This window comes from Plasmodium knowlesi (genome assembly GCF_000006355.2).
Source record: "Plasmodium knowlesi strain H genome assembly, chromosome: 9".
In the NCBI taxonomy this organism is placed as follows: Eukaryota; Apicomplexa; class Aconoidasida; order Haemosporida; family Plasmodiidae; genus Plasmodium; species Plasmodium knowlesi.
Genome location: NC_011910.2, coordinates 2,016,661 through 2,034,300, shown reverse-complemented (window position 1 = coordinate 2,034,300; position 17,640 = coordinate 2,016,661). Strand labels below are relative to the sequence as shown.

Here is a 17,640-nt window from a genome sequence, read left to right as displayed (position 1 = left end):
ACACTACATGTGATATGATTAGAAAAATCTTCGCGCAGAATAGCGTGCAAACTCCAAATGAGGAACACAGACATAAGTGCTGTAGCTACTAATTGCCAATTCGCAATGCGCCCTTACAATGCTAATCGCAATGGTGTCCACAAAAATGTGCAAAATGTGTGTTTACCAAATGAAAGGCATAATCTCAGGGTTATCACAAAAAAAAAAAAAAAAAAAAAAAAAAAAAAACAGGAAATATAAAATAGCAAAACAGACGTGTACGTACAACAATGTAGTTGCTCAATTTGCCAATAATGAGAAAAATATAAAAAACAAAGTTCCACATTCTTTTAGTAAAATATGTTCTCAAATATATGCCCTTTTCCTAGATGTGAGAGAAAACGCTTAAGGTCAGACCTAGAGAACGGGAAATGATACAACAAAAAAAGAGAGACACTCCCTTTAAACAAAATTGAATATGCTAATTTCACACCTGCTCAAGCTTCCTATTACCTAATTTGATAAAACTCAAAATGGAAAAAATAAATGCGGCACTCCACCTGCAAATGGGGACTATGAATAGTTGAGAGCATTTTTTTTTTTTTTTTTTAATAGTAACCTTGGACAAAAAATAGGTAACTTTTAATATCGAAAAGAATAACAATCCTGCAAATTAGTGCAAAAAAAAAAAAAAAAAAAAAAAAAAAAAAACAATTGAAGAAAAGTAGTCTAAAGGTGAGTAGCAGAAATGAGAAGTTGAAATAACAAGTCCAATAATGACCACTTAAACATTTTTGAATTTTGCCTAAGTCTAACGCCGCGAATATCTTCAATCATGTCCAACCCCTTTGCAAAAAAAGTTCCATCCTAATGCAAGGAAAAAAGGATGAATAGGGGTATATTTAAGGTTCCTACTCCCTGCACACATTTAATCACATTTGTTCTGCACCTACTGCGAGGTGGAGTAGTTAAATTGGCAACATGTAATTTAGAAGTTTCTCTTATCCTATATTTACACCCACATATGGGACATTACACACAAAATTTTCCACCAGGTGCCTAATTATTTTGCATTATGTGTTCATATAGAAGAGTGCAAGGCTACATATACGGGTAGTGTTAAAACAAGAGGGTATTTTCGTTGAAGCCGATCCTCAAAGCATTCATTCGTAGGGCTAAATTGTAAATCCCTACTTCACATTATTTTCTTCTTTCCGAAAATTTGAACTCTGAATTCCTAACCATTTTTGCTCTACGTTCCGTCATTTTTTCAAGATACAAAAGGGGAGGATGAAAATGCCCATAAATATTTTCTCCAAGTAACGACATTCGCACATTTAAATGTTTCTTAATGCCAAACGGCAAATAATTCCCATCGAGCAAAGAGAAAAACGATGTATTCCAATGGGTATAATTAATCATACCACGGACAAAGGGAAAAGCCTCTCTTCCACTTAAGTTCGTCACTTTGTCATTTCGCAAACTTCTCGCGTCCTCGAAAAAAAAGGAAATATGGAAACGAACAAATGAACACATACACGTACATAAAAATAATGTTCCTTAATTCACCTCGCACACATAGGTGACATTTTTTTTTTTTTTTTTTCCTTTAATTTTATATTTCCTAAATGAATGATAACTCAATTGAGACGAAAATTACACATGCTTTCACACAAAAGCAGGGGCTCATTACAATGCAAAAATGGACACATATATAATACCACACATATATATTGTATTTATGTGTACGCATAACTTCGCGACATCGTGAAGGATGCATTGTACTTTTTCACAGAACAGGCAAAATTTGCATTGGTGACATCCCTGCTAAGGGGTACACAAAAACAGTCAATAAAAATAAAGCTCACGTGGTACACTCCATAACTGCGCATATGCATTTGTGTTCCCTTCCCACCTTTGCCAATTTTTACAAATCCTACAAGTGATATTTACGAATTTATCCACAAAAGAAAAAGATAAAAGAAAGGGTCAATTCAACACATCAATAAAATGGAAAAAAGCATGTAGGAAAAAAAAAAAAAAAAAAAAAAAGAACAACCAAATTTGGCATATGTTGAAAATGTGCACACCTACGCTAAGGCGCGGTAAGAAAAAATACATATATAGATACATATATATACTGGAACAATAAAACACCAAAATTTTTTGTAAAAATTTGCGTAAATTTTCTCCAGGTTGAAGCGAGACATTATCAATTCTTTAAAGACATTAGTTAACAAAAATTTGAAGGACAGCGTCTTCAACTGCAACAGTAAGAAGGAAATTACTGACAATCTTTCGAATCTCATAAAGGACCATTTAAAAAGTAAAAAAAAAAAAAAAAAAAAAAAAGAAAAAGAAAAGAAAAGCAAATGAAAAAATAGGCAATACACACAACTCCCCCTCTCAACACACCTTCCAATAAATGACACATCATCAATCACGCACCAACTGCACAGGCTTAACCTCAAATAAATATAAAATTATTGTTGAAATTCTCCTTAACGAAAACAGAGAACAAGGAATAAAGTAAATAGAAAGAGGCATAAAAAAAAAAAAAAAAATGTACATATCCGTTCATAATGTACTAACACCCTTCTGATTTCCTCCAATAGTGTGCACCACATACCAATGCTGTCTTACCCAGTTAAGAATCAATAATATGCAGAACTTTTTTTAAAACGTATATTTTTCCCTTCCTTTACCATCTCGTAACAGTGTTTCTACTAGGCTTTTTTTCGACAAACAGTCAGATTTTTTTTTTAAGGAAAGCATCAACACCGTAATGATTAAAAAAGAAAGAATGCAAATTCATGTCCATATGCCCCAAATATGTACATTTAGCCACATAGATGAAAATAAAATTGGGGATCCTTTCTTCTGAGCTCTCCTCACCATTCTGCAAATGTGCCGTTTGCATCCAGTAAAAAGGGAGTTTTTCGCACATCTTATTCATATCCTTTTGTATACTCTTATTTATAACACGTTGTAGGATACCTTCCATTGTCTTGTGGTGGTTTACTTAATTCATGTGTAGAACACAGCCAGAAATTGTAACTACAAAGGGAGAGTCAAAGACTTTCGCGTGAACATGCCGGAGGAAGGAGGCCATTCACTACTACGACAATTTTATCTGAATATATCATTTCTCCATTGCACTATGTGAATCCAGAAAAAGAGGTAACCCATTTTCTGCATTTACGTATATGCATACGAAATGAATTTGACGTAATTTATCCAAAAAAAAGAAAAATTATGCTTTTTTAAGAGACAGTTTTTTTTTTTTTTTCCTTTACAACAGTGAAATAGTTACGATAAAATGTTTATAAAAAATGATGTAAAAAAAGTGTTCGTTTACAATTTCGATATATGACCTCGTATATATGTGCATAAACCTTTTAACTTTGTCATGAACACACGAAGTATGCGCTTGTAGGCTCATCTTACTTGCCTTCGCAAAATAAATAAGCTTTTAGCCTTTGTTCTTGCAGTATAAACTGTGATCTCACGGACGACATGTTACATGTAAAAAAAAATGCCATAAAAAAAGAGAGAAAGAAAAAAAAATTATGAAAAAAATAAATCACAGAAAAAAAATAAAATAAATGCCACATTGCTCTTTTCTGTTTAGCTTTTCCCATACAGCAAAATTTTAAATGGCTTTCTTCTTTCCCCTTGAACAATTCTAGCAGAACAAGTGGAGCATTATACGTTTTCCCCATTTGATTGTACCCCCTTTTCGTATATATAAACTTCTAACATTTGATCCATTCCGCGGCATTATGCATGAAGAAAGTGGAGCAAAAATAAATAAACCCTGTTAAGTAAAACATATATAAAAAAATGCACCACTTATGTTTAAGGCATATATAGGGAAAAATCAGTCCACACATTCTGCCCATATTTGATGTTCCGCATAAAAAATACACAAGGCCCAAAAAGTGTCAAACGTGCCCCTTCAATTTGAAGGAAATACTTGTCAAAAGTTGCAACAAAATTTTATAATCTATTTTCGATTTTTAATTTTCACAATAAGAAAAGGAAACCGTTGGTTCACTAACTTTGCATATTCCTGCAACAGCAAGTTAAGCAACCTGATACATTTTCTCTATCGTTAAAAAAAAAGAAATCCACAAAAAAAAAAAAAAAAGAAATACTTAAAATGATTATAAAACATCGCCGAATGGGTTAATAAATATATAAAAACATATTTTACACTACAGAGAAAGACATTATAAATGCATCAGTTAAGCAATATTAAATGTACACCAAATTACTAATTTCTCCTTTTCATTCATTTGGTGTCATTCACTCATTGACATCAGAGATCTCACATGTGCAATAAGAAAAATTAGAAATTGCCATTATGGAAACGCCCAACTGTTTTGATAAGTTTACCATTTATGCCTTTTTTTCTTTCTTTGGGGGAGAGAAACCACCATCACACATCAAAGGTGGTTCGCTTCACAGGGCCTTCCATGTAAACCCCCACAGCATGCTTTCTCAACACGGTTAAACAGGTACAAAATAATGTACGCTCATACGCGCGTTTATTTATTCGCACATATATACCTATGTAAATATGCAAATGTACACAATCAGCGCACATTCACGTCCCCACTTCTGCATACCCTGATTTCCTAACTGTGTGGTGCAGCTCATCAACAAAACTGCCAAGCATACAGAATCTACAAAAAAGAGGAAACAATACTTTTTAACTCTGTTCAGGTGAGAGAAACACTTGAAAAGCTAATTACATATGCGCAAAAAAATGGGCGTTGCACGGAAACGTTTTAAGCTTCTTAAGTACATATCAAGATGTTGCACAGATATATAATCATAAGCTGAGCTGACGGAACAACACAGAAGAAAAATTAATTTGTGGATTTTTCTGCATGTAGCATTATTCGCCCGACCAGTACATATAAATGCATATTCATACATTTAAATATTTATATATATTTATATATGCGTAAATTCGTTTAAAAATATACACGCGATATCCTCAGGGAGGGGGGAAGGAAATTTAAAATGATCACAAACGACAACACACTCCAAAAAAAAAAAAAAAAAAAAAATATATATATATATATATATATATATATATATATATATATATATGAACAAATATATATAAACGCGCTTAAACGCAGTTACACATTTTGTTCACATAAATATCTATACAAATATGTAAAAATATATTTCTTCTCATTGTTATAAAAATTTTCCAAACGATGATAAATTATTTTATTTTCATTTCATCGAAAAAAATTTAGTGGTCTCATTTTTACATGCAACAAAAAAAAAAATATATATATATATATATTTTTTTTTATAGCTATTTGATAGATTAAACCTAAGTATATTTTTTAGCAATAATCTTAGTGCACCTACATAACCTTAAGGTTTTATCTTTTTTATGATTTTTTTTTTTTCAATACAAAATGCATTTTTAACATTTTGGAAATGAACAACTGAAAACGTATGATAAAAAAAAAAAAATAAATAAATAAAGCTACAGGAGAAAACTCGCGCATACGCAATGTTACTGGGTACATATTTTTGCTTCGAAACGACGTACGTTGTACGCTCAAATATGTAAGTGAATGCTTAACCACATCCTAACTGTAACAGAAATTCGTAAAATATACCGTTGTACAAAGGAAGAAATACATGAACAAGTGGAAAAGGATTTTTCCTTTTTTTTTTTTTTTTTTTCTCCTTTTCATCATAGCGAAATGGAATAAATGTATGTGTTTAAAAAGTGCGCATACATATAGGCATGAACGTACAAATGTATGCAAGAACACACGCTTCTATGTATGTGGAATGTTACCTGAATGAACAAGTTTATGTAAACGCAAGCACAATTTGAATATATAAATATATATATTGGGTAAAATTAGAGCAAACTTTTATGTAGCATCTTCTTTTAGCAACACCTTCACACAAGTGTTTTTTAAGTTCAAACGGTATAATTAATTTGGTGTTAACCTTATCCTTGCCCTGTGCTTTTTTTTATTACTCCCATGTAGCTTTACATACAAAATGTTATATGAAAAAAAAAAAAAAAAAAAAAAAAAAAATAGCCATAAGTTGTGTATGTCCATGTGTAAATATGCATGTACACGATAATTTGCACAAGTGCTAGTAATTATTTTGAAAAATTCTGCTAGTTACATTTTCTCCCATTCTATCATGGTTATGCTTTCTTGTATTTATTTGCATTTACTCACATTTAATTAAATATTAGCAAAAAAAAAAAAAAAAAAAAAAAAAAAAAAAAACTGTTGTCGCGGTATCCCATGCACACACACACCGTTGCAGAACCTGCATCCCACAAGAATATTGTGGCAGACGTGTAAAATACCTGCATATTTGTTCACCTTTCATTTTAAAAAAAAATTCGTGCGCGTTCGTCATTATTTTGTTGTCATTCTTCGTTATTTTCTAATTTCATTTCTTGACGTTTTCCCCAATTTTTTCCTGTTTGTTTATATCGTCGCTCGTTTTATTTCATTTTTTTCCACACCCATAGTGAATATCCCGCCAAAAGGAGGGCACCTTTCAGATCGCAAAACGATACACCATTTTTGCATGGATAATTTCCTAACGACGATCACCACACATAGGAATGGCCACACTACCCTTACAATTGTGAGAGAAAAATTAAGGAAAACGAAATTAAAAAATAAAAAAAGGAAACCAAACGCCTGTACATGTACATGTTCGAAGTGTAATAATTAAACGCATGCAGTTCCTTCCCATTGCGTATATGCATACCTACAGATAAACACGCGCACCTTCACATGTACACATTTATTCTGACACATGCTACAACTAAAAAAACACGCAAGGTGCCTAAAATGAGCAAGCCACCATCATCCCTAGGAACGCGCACTCATTTTTTAACCTACTCATAATTCATCCTATTGATAAATCAGAACAAATCGTGTAATGCTAATTGTAGCGGAGATAGACACCCCTAAACATTTTTGCGGGTTTCACAGGTACACCTAATATGAACCTCCAATCGATTCAGCATTTATAAGTAGATCTCTTCACATACGGGCGAGGCGGAAATATGTATACCCCCGTGAAAGCTCTCTGAGCCGAACAAATGTCTGCGTAACAGGCGCAGCATAGTACAACACAAATGGCATGTGCCCCCCTTCCACAAATGCCCTCCTTCTGCGCCTATATCAATTTCGTCGTATAGTTTTATCTTGCACATTTGTGCAAAACCCACTTATTCTGTCCTCCCCTTATTATTTTTTTTTTTTTAAGTCAAAAATGAGAAAAGGAAAACCGAGGCATGTGCCAATGTTTCTACGAGGAGAAAATAGAAATATATTTTTTACATTTTTCTCATATTTTATGTCAAAAAATGAGTTGGATATCATCTTTGAGCATTACGATATCGGATTAATTGTTCTCACCAAAATTCACAACATAAGGAAAAAATATGAAGATGAAAAATATAGCATGCAGGAGGATGACAATAAGCTGGACAAAGAAGATGAGGAGTCGTTTGAACAAAAAGTTAGAACCTTCTTCCTGAACTATAACATGGACCCTCCACATGGCCAAAATTATGACACAGAAAATGGGAACCATAATGGCTATGAAAACTATGGAACAAATGTCATATATGACCAAACGGATGGGGGAAACGCGAACAAATCAGATGGTAAGGAGAATAATGCCTTTTCATCCAATACAGGGACGGAAGGGACGAAACGCGAAGGCGATGAGAACAAGCTCCATAGTGTAGCGGAAAGGGTGACTCAAGAAGTTCATCAGAGGGATGATCACAGCGTTGTGCAGAATATTACCCTAAACGCAGATATTAATCTAACTACACAGACCAATCCCCAAGAAATAACTTGCAACGAAGTTACCAAAAAAAGTACGTTAAAGTTAGAAGAAAGAGTTGACAATCATGAAATGTGTCGAAAAAACATAAAATTAAAGGTGGAAGAATGCCATCGTGAAAATGAATTCGAAGTAACAGAGCACCCAGAAGATACAAATAACACCAGTACCAGCTGTCACAACACATTGAGCTCAAAAGAGAATACTCCTGCTAACATGAAGAATTTTAATCATGAAGGTCATAACCTGAGAGAAACAAAAAAAAGAAATGCCCATGAAATAGGAAAGCTGATCAAAATAGAGGCAAGTGGCAAAGAGAAAGATGAGGGCCAAAAGAGGACAGGTCAAATGGACCAGAATATACGCGTGCAGAAGAACCTACAGAAGGAAAAACAAACACAAGGGTCTAAAAACGGAGAGAGGAGACAGGACAAGAAAAAAGGAAAACAACATATGTCTGTAGAAGTGAAAAGGGAAATTGTGCGTAGTGAAGCGGACGGGGGTGGACGTAGCAAATATGGTGAAGACCCAAATGACGCGAGCAAGCAACACATAGGTGAAAAGATAAAAGGCAGGACAGAACCGGATGACACCATTTTCCCCGCACGAAAGAAAAATGAAACTTACAAAAAGTTCAGCAAAAGAATCAACAGAAAAAAAATAAACGAATTTGTAGACTACCCAGACGAGCACTGCTTTTACATCACGGATCTGTGTAAAAAGGGAACTATGCTATCGCTCAAGAGGAATCAATTAACCAACCAGCATAGAGATAAATATAAATTTCCCATTTATCCGAAATTTACAAACCCTCCAACCACGAACCAGTACTTCCCATTTAGTAGGGAAATTCATCCTCTAAACAACATTCGCATGAAACTTAAGTTATTTAAGCATCTAAATGGAAAACCCCTTACTACAAACATCCTTAATGAATTAGATCATCCACAGAATAGAAAAGAAAAAAGATCATATGATCTATGTGCCTCATTTAACGAATACGATATTTTACGAAACTTCTACCAAGTAGATGGAAATCACATGCCCAATCATACCTACACCCTCGAGAATGTCGAAAGTGTAGTTTATGATACGTGTGATCGTCCATCCTTTATGAATTTACAAAATGCTATTTGCGATATGAACGAAGAGGACATCCCAGCCAGAGGGAGAAATGCAGCCAACGGAGGTGAGATACATGCACTCAGCTTTAACGGGATGAAGGGGGATAACGAGAAGAGTGTTGTCGGGAAGGACGGAGGGCGCATAGGGGATGCCCCCGTCAACGGAAGCTATGATCAGTGTGCCACAACAAATAATATAATTGATGAGTATGCTACAACCAACGGCAGAAGCGATTCATGTAAAAAATTCAAAAACGACCAGCACCATTTCCATAATAAAAATACACTACACAGTGGAGAGAATATCGTAAAAGGGAAACCCACTTATGGGGAGAAACACGGAGAAGCCACAGAACAAATCAGCCCAATGAATCATTTAACTGATCTCGTAAAACGAGAACCGACATTACCCACGATGAGTTGTGACCACAAAATGTACAGCGAGGGAGAGAGTATTTTATGCTCCATTAATCCAAATGGTCTGACAACCCGTGAACACAGGAATGAACCTTTCCTGAATATAAACGCCCCGTTGGAAAACAACAACGCGGGTAGTAGTAGCTATCCAAACAGTACATACACACCATATGCACAATACCCACAGTATTCAGTGTGCCCACAGTACCCAGCGTACCCACAGTTCTCAACATACCCACCCTACTCAACATACCCACCCTACTCAACTTACAATTCAAATTTTCAAGGAAATCCCATGATAAGCAGCCACCTTAGCAATAATAACGTAGAAAATTATTTCACCAACGCAGATGGCATAAATTATAGGATTACAAATATGAATTTCAATTCAAATGGTAGCATCGCAGAAGATGTCCACAACAACCCTGTGATGAACACTCCCCATAATAGCGTCTACCCCATGAGTAGTAACAATTATATCCTTAACAGAAAAAGCATAAGTATGTTCTCCGATGGAAAATTCCTCACAGATAATCCCCTTCCAAACGGAAACGTCAACCTTAGCTTCTTCAAAAATGATCTATTTAACGCAAGAAGAAGTTTTTCCTATAATAATTATTACCAACATTCAAATCCATACTACATTTTCAAGTATAATAATCATCCCGGTATGACCACCCGCAATTATTACAGCAATAGTTACACCACAATGAATAATCGGAGCAGTAGTTACACTAACGGAGGAATAGCCAACGGGGCCCATCTCTTCACAGATAAGGAATACATAAACATGTTTCCAAAAAATTACAGGAAACGGAGTTTCCATCATAGGAATTCTTCCAACCAAGAAAATACATCGCAGATAAGTAACCACAACTTCGCTCCTTGCATGCGTAACCAGAACGACCATTTAAACCACCAGACAAACAGCAGAAATATTCCGTTCCATATCAATCAATACACTGTCAATGATATTGTAAGCACTTCGCACAAAGACAAACAGGAAGGCAACGCTCATAATATATCAGGAGCAAACCCTAATCAACTACTCAACGGATCATACAACGAGAGAGTGAATGAATTTGGCACATCAATACCTGGGGAGTGCTTTCAAAACACCAGTGCAGTCGACTTGGAAAACCAAGCAACCGTTCCTGCGAACATTTTAATCAACGTGCAAAATGCAAATGAAGAACAAGTAAAAAAAATGCAATCGCTGATAACCAATTCGTCTGATAGCCAGATTTCCTCACCCAAAGATGGAATATCGACATTGGATGGACCGCCAACCCTCCAGGACGTTGCCGTTCGTTATCTTCGCGACGAATTACCCGTTGTAGATGATGGTGGCGATGGAGTCCACGGTGTAGGAAACGGTCCTGGAAACGGCCCTGGAAACGGCCCTGGAAACGGCCCTGGCAACGTTGCAGGAGGAGAGCCCCCCAAAACAGTTAAACAAGAAATAGGAGAGACACACGCAGATGTACAAGCAGAAGAAATACCTGGCGCAGAAACGTTGATCCCAGACCATCACGTCGAAGGTAAGCATATCATTACGCAAGGGGGGAGCCTCAATAATAATGAGAAAGCAAGGCAGGTGATCACAAATAACAGTCCGTCTCGCACAGAAAAAAATTACGCAGATATGCACACAGGCAATAGTGGGGAGAAGCATCAGAAGGATGGCCCAAATTATGTATTGACAAATAAGTTACACTGGGGAGAAAACAAAGAGCCAGGAATTGCAGGGGATTTAATCTGTGTAGAGGAAGAAGTGCGAGAAATTTTTTCCCACGACAGTAAAACAATGAGAAGGTATAGCAACAAGCCAAACGTGGGAAAACATGAGAAGGCGGATTTGCACTGGATGGGCATAGGCGAAGTGAGTACACAGGGAGACGAATTAGAGGGAACGCCCAGCCATGCCTTTCACCCTGACGCTGATCCGGAGCAGCAGCAATCGCAACAGCAATCACAACAGCAATCGCAACAGCAATCGCAACAGCAATCACAACAGCAATCGCAACAGCAATCGCAACAGCAATCGCAACAGCAATCGCAACAGCAATCGCAACAGCAATCGCGGCAGCAATCATCACGACCATCACCACAGCGATCGCAACCATGGAACCTTCCCCGCGCGGAGCACTCACACCTTTCGGCGAACACGCAACATGAAGAACTCAACCAGAAGGGCAATATCTTTCCGTCTCTGTCTAAACAGGAGAACAATCCCAAAGAGCAGGACCACATTACCTCCGTCTACACGTATGAACAGAACGACTCAAGGGAAGGAAGGAAAACAGATAGAAGCAACAGCGAAGTAATTATTTGCCCACCGTCGTATTATGTGAATTGCCTCCCCCATCCGATAAAAAGCGAGCCTATTTTTAATGCACAAAATGTATATAATCATGTGAGAGGAGAAAATAAGAATGCGCTGAATTCACATGCTGAGAAAAATAATTACACATCTCACCTTAACAAGACGAAGGAGGTTCTCCTTGAAAGAACCCCAGAGTGTATAATTGCCAATATCCATGAACCGTCGCCATGGGTACAACTACCCCCAAAGGACGAACAGAATAACATCCATGAACAAAGGAGCGACAACAACTATGCCTTAAACCATGTAAATTATTTACCATTGCAAAATGGGTACTGCAATAAGGAAGACAAATACACTACAGTTAAGGAAATTAACAAAATGCTCGTTCAGAATAGTGAAAATTACGTTTTAACGAAGCAAGAAATTTATAGCAATGCAACTCATAACACGGTACATGTGCAATCACATGGTATGAATAACTTTACAACTTCGATGAAGAATGATGAACTAGTGGAATGTAGGATGGACAGAAATGTGAATATGGACATCATACGGGACGAGCTGAACAACAATGCCGATAGTACCCTCGGCAAGGGCATGGCCATCAGTACAGTCAACAAAATAGACTCCATGAACGCGATAAACACGACGAACACGACGAACACGACGAACACGACGAACACGACGAACATGACGAACACGACGAACACGATGAACACGATGAACACGATGAACATCTACACCAACGGCGTCGTAGACAAAAGGATAAGTCGAAATGAATACGCAAATGAAAATCTATACTACCCACGATGCGACAACGTACTTGTAAACAACTACTTGCGAGATTCCCATTTTAACAATCTCCAAAGCTTGCAGTATTACACAGGGGATCATATGATGCCCTCAATTTTTCCACACCTAAATCCACATTATGTGCAAAATAAATTTACCTCCTTAGAGAATAAAAATAATTTTGAACATAGTAAATTAGGAACAGTGCAGCGTACTCAACAGGATAATTACGAAAATAGGATTAACACTAATGTAGAAGATTTAAGCGCAGTATATCCATATCACATGATGGAAACACAAAACCACATGCATGCTAATTATATGCCCTACGATTCTAACTACTACAATGAGGAGCTGAACCCCAATTCCTCCGGCTATGGTGGTAATGTAAACAACATGAACTCATTTAACGAGGATGAGTTAAATATTTCATACAACAACTGTTACTTAACCCGGTACAACATGGATAATTACTACCGCGGCACAAATGAAAGAAACATGTATGAGCAAAACCTACTTAACCAATATAAAAGTATCCATGGAGAGAATCCGTTCCCCTTTTACAATCCATTAAATGCATATGCAGGAGGGATCGTCGCCAAACAAGGGTTTCTCTGGAGACACGCGAATGAGAGCGCGAACATAACAGTAGATCGCGAAAATGTCCATCCCGTGGGGGAAATCCCCAACAAATATAGCCACAACAGGGAGGACGCCTTCAACCAACGCAATGAAGAGAAAAGTGATGAACCAGATAACAACGCCAGTGCAGGTAACAGTATCCGAAACGGAAACGGTAACAACAATAGTAACAATAATGAAGGCGGAACAATCATCCAAACGCACCCCTTTTTCAACCGCGAGACGAACAACCCATATAGCCAATGCAACATGGAAATCACACAGAATATTAGCGAAAACTACCAAGCATATTTACAAAGCGCAGCAAGTGACAGCCTTAACAAAATTAATGAAAAAATTCAGCCATCACAGATAGACACAAGCAACAATCTATATGACATTGTCGAAAGCAACATTACTAAAGGAAATTCCCAATGCGATTTCTTGCAAAGAGAAAATAATGACCAATATGAAATGATTGCCAGTATAACATCTAGAGAGTCACCTAACTCATACATTAATGCTATCAATAGTGGAGAACATACGGACAACTTCAATTCGAATGCCACCGCTGATGTGTTCAACGTTCAGACGACAGACGACATAACAAATATTTTTTCCGACAACGTGGAACAGGTGAAATGGAACCACTTCTTAGATCACACGAACCATGCGTACCATGATCCCTCCGTGTACAATTATCATCAAACATGTAATGGCCAAAGCAGTGTGGGAAGTAGAATGCATATGCAGAATATACCATCTTATAACAATTTGGCTAGCTTAAATGACACCCTCCAAAGCAGTCTCACTAACGGAATGACCGACCAAAGGCACATCAACAGTTGTTACGCAAATGACGTGACTAACTACAATCAGTGTAATACTTGTAAAATAATACCTGTAACTAATTTGAGCTTAGTAAAAATGCAAAATGAAAGTATAGAAAAAGAAATTTTACCCAGTGATGCTCTCCCTTTTAATAACCACAGAAATGCCCATACATCTGATGATAACAGGATGGATAAACGGTTAAACCAGATGTGCGGTGATCAAACGAGTGAAGATACCACTTCTACAGTAAAACAGGAAAATCAGTTTTCCATGGATAGAGGTAGAAATGCAGATGAACAGAATGACGCACAAATGTGTGTCCTTCAAAAGGGCGCAGATACATACGGTCAACAAAATAATCCCCTTCAACAGATCATAGGCCATTTCAACCCATATAATGACACCTACAGCGTTATGCACCCTGTAAATTATCGCCCTAATTTTATCAATGGAGAAAATTACTATCCATATGTTCCTCCCCCAAATTTTAACCTAATAAACGGATATGACGAAAACAGCACCGCTGATACTAAAAACACTTTTGTGTGCGTAAGCAAAGGACCCACTTCTGAACAGAGCAACAGTACTACCATTAGGTACGACATGAGCGACCAAATAAACCATTCCATAAACACTGCAATGAAGAGTAATTACAACACTAACTGTTATAATCTACATAATGGAGTGGAAATAAAAAAGGGAACATTATCAAATGATTTAGAAGACACCACAACTTTTGGTAGCTATCAAAATGGGTACCATCTAACATTTTATCAAAATTGGGATAATAGAAATGGCCAATTGAATAACAACCATCATGTAGATTATCCTAACCTTCGTATGATAGACTCTTGTCAGAAGATGTACAATGCGACATCAAATGAAAATGTAAATTCCTTGGTATCGTGCACAAGTAGGAATAATAACCCAAACGGTAGCGACATGTTAAGCTCCTTTTTTGGTAACACTATTATGAGGAGGAACAGCCTGAATAATCAGAATTGCTTTTCGCAGGAGCAAAATGCCTTGTGCAACATTTCAGGAAATGGAAGAAGTACTCTCGGCCGGGAAATTGTTGACGACCATCCGATGAGCCTCAGTTACGTGAGAAATAATAATTATAATACTTACATGTATTTGTTCTATTTATATAAACAACTTGAAAACAGAAATCTAATGAACAGTGTAAGTGTAGCAGGTGGCACAAATGATACCAATGGAAACGTGCATGTCCATCAAAATATAATCGATTTTAACAAACTCCAGGTACCCTTGTATAATAGGAGCATCCCCAATGGCACAAACGAGGGATGCGAAAATTACGTTAATGAGAGACCCCAAAACAGCGAGAAAATTCACACCCAACAAAGCGGTGAGACACAATATAAAGATGCATTCCAAAATGTGCCCTCACAAAATATTAACCAGAACAGCATAAACCATTACAGAGAAACACAAAAATCAGCTAACAACAAGCCCTTCGATGTAGACTCAGGCAGAAATGTGAGCAATGAAATAAACAGGTACATCGAAAATTATCAGAACCAACTAAATTGCATTAACAACATTAAAGGCAATTTACTAAATTGTAATGCATATAACGTAGGTGTTCCTAATAATAATTTTCCACCAAACTACCCTGTGCATTTATTAAACTGCAACGTGCAATGTAGCAACGTGCAATATAGCAACGTGCGAAATAGCACCCCCCCAGATAGAAATTCGCTTTGCCTAAATGCATTAAACGGTGTTTACCCGTCCCAACATAGTAATTATAATACGCCCAATTTTACTGAAAACAGAAATGCCCTATTAAATGATGACAGGAGGGACCATATATTCAATAACATTAACTACCCTTTGAACCAATTGCAGAACATCCTCCACAGAGACGGTAGAACCCAAAATGCTGACACTCCCCTCCCCATTCCGCTGATAAATTATTACAATTTGCAAATGTTACTTAACTCCATGAGGGAAAAACAAATATACAATTCGATGAACCAAGACGATTCACAACATGGCATTGATATGAGCGGCAAAGAGGATCATGTCGCCGATTTGACTGCAAGAGTGAGCGGGATGCAGAACAGAAACAGAAACGAATACAACATTAATTACAGAGGAGATGATAAAAGCATCCTCAAAGACAATACGAAGGATGCAGGAAAAACAAATACCAAAGGGGGAAACGCCAAAAATCTGAGAAAACACAGTTATTCTATATCCTCCGTGGGGTTCAGCAACAGAAGCAAGAGGTAAGTACAGAGCAACTTTTCCATGACAACCCATATGTTCAGGTGTATGTGTTATGTTTATACGTTAATCCTCATGATAAACACCACCAAGTCATGTTAACCCTTTTATGTGGGAACTCATCCCTAACACACAACTTCCACCCCTCGCAGATGGACCATTTGCCCTTCTTACGTCTGCTGTAACAGCGCCCTCTGCAGATTCAAACTCACGTGCAATTTCAAGTTTTTGCAATTCAACCAGAATTATAATACGTTTAACACTCCATGCGCTGTATACAACTGCTACAAAAATATTATGAACAAACATAATTACTTTACCTCCACGTTGTGTCCACAACAAACTTACCTATCCAAACATTCAGCACAGGTACGCACTGACAATTTATTCATGATGGTTACTTGGAAAAGTACTCACAATAGTGCATAAATATATATGTGCATTCTTATATACTTACATATTCATGTTCGTTTTACATCACTGTCCTCCCCCCACCCCCCCCTCCGCAGGAGCACGAAACGATTTTCAACGTATATTGGCACCTGCTCAACAAAGAAAAGTATCAATACATACAAAATATTATCCTGTTCCTCGACAGCAATTTATACACCAGAGCCGTGTGGTTACTAAAAAAGGGTTACAATATGGACGACTTCCAAGTTCAAAAGGCGGAAAGAAAATTGATAAAATTGATGCTCCTAGTTTTCAAATTTACTCATGACTATAAAAATGACAGTGGTAAATACGAACATATAAAATCCTTCCTGTATTCTCTGAAAAGCAGCCACATCAATTTTGAGCTCATGAATCGCTTCCTCTTCTATTGAGCGTGCCATTGGATATATGTTCCCACGCATGTACACGCATAGATACATTTCTATTTCTATATCTACCTGTGTACCTTTGTTATATGCATGCCTATCTAAGTTTATTCCTATTCGTTTGCGCGTGCGCGCATTCTTTTTACAAAATTGTACACTAAGCATGTGCGTCCCCAAAACAGCAACCACTACATAACCAACAGACAACCAACACAACAACAACACAACTACCAACACAACGAACAAACAACCACAACACAACCAACAAACAACCGCCAACATAACGACCACCCTCATAAGCATATCAAAAAAGTTTGCTACAAAATTAACCCGTCGAAGGCCTATTGTGTGCACCTTCGCTCGACGGGCATAACGAATGTAAAACGTGAAGCATGTCTCCTTCCTTCCACACCTTGTTCACACCTCATCCCTTCAAAAAATTTATTTACATATCCTCACGTATGTGCACATTTAGCAAAACATATCCCATGTTTACACAATGTATGTGCATATGTGAGAAGTGCTTTATGCAGAAGCGTATCTCCCCCCTCCTCACGCTAGTATTTTCTTCCTGCAAAGGCACTCCAAAATT

The 17,640-nt window shown here is 37.1% G+C and overlaps 2 protein-coding genes across 2 annotated transcripts; both read left to right on the top strand.

Moving 5' to 3' along the window:
• Positions 1–1,989: 1,989 nt before the first annotated feature.
• Positions 1,990–3,016, top strand: PKNH_0944900 (dynein light chain, putative; the record flags this gene model as incomplete). Its single annotated transcript, XM_039114079.1, has 5 exons — positions 1,990–2,003; positions 2,175–2,305; positions 2,439–2,508; positions 2,698–2,761; positions 2,972–3,016. The coding sequence occupies 5 exons, from the start codon at positions 1,990–1,992 to the stop codon at positions 3,014–3,016; spliced, it is 324 nt and encodes a 107-aa protein (XP_038969700.1).
• Positions 3,017–7,140: 4,124 nt separating this feature from the next.
• On the top strand, positions 7,141–17,054 carry PKNH_0944800 (sporozoite and liver stage asparagine-rich protein; the record flags this gene model as incomplete). The annotated part of the gene is made up of 3 exons (XM_002259435.1): positions 7,141–16,229; positions 16,380–16,596; positions 16,737–17,054. The coding sequence occupies 3 exons, from the start codon at positions 7,141–7,143 to the stop codon at positions 17,052–17,054; spliced, it is 9,624 nt and encodes a 3,207-aa protein (XP_002259471.1).
• Positions 17,055–17,640: the final 586 nt, after the last annotated feature.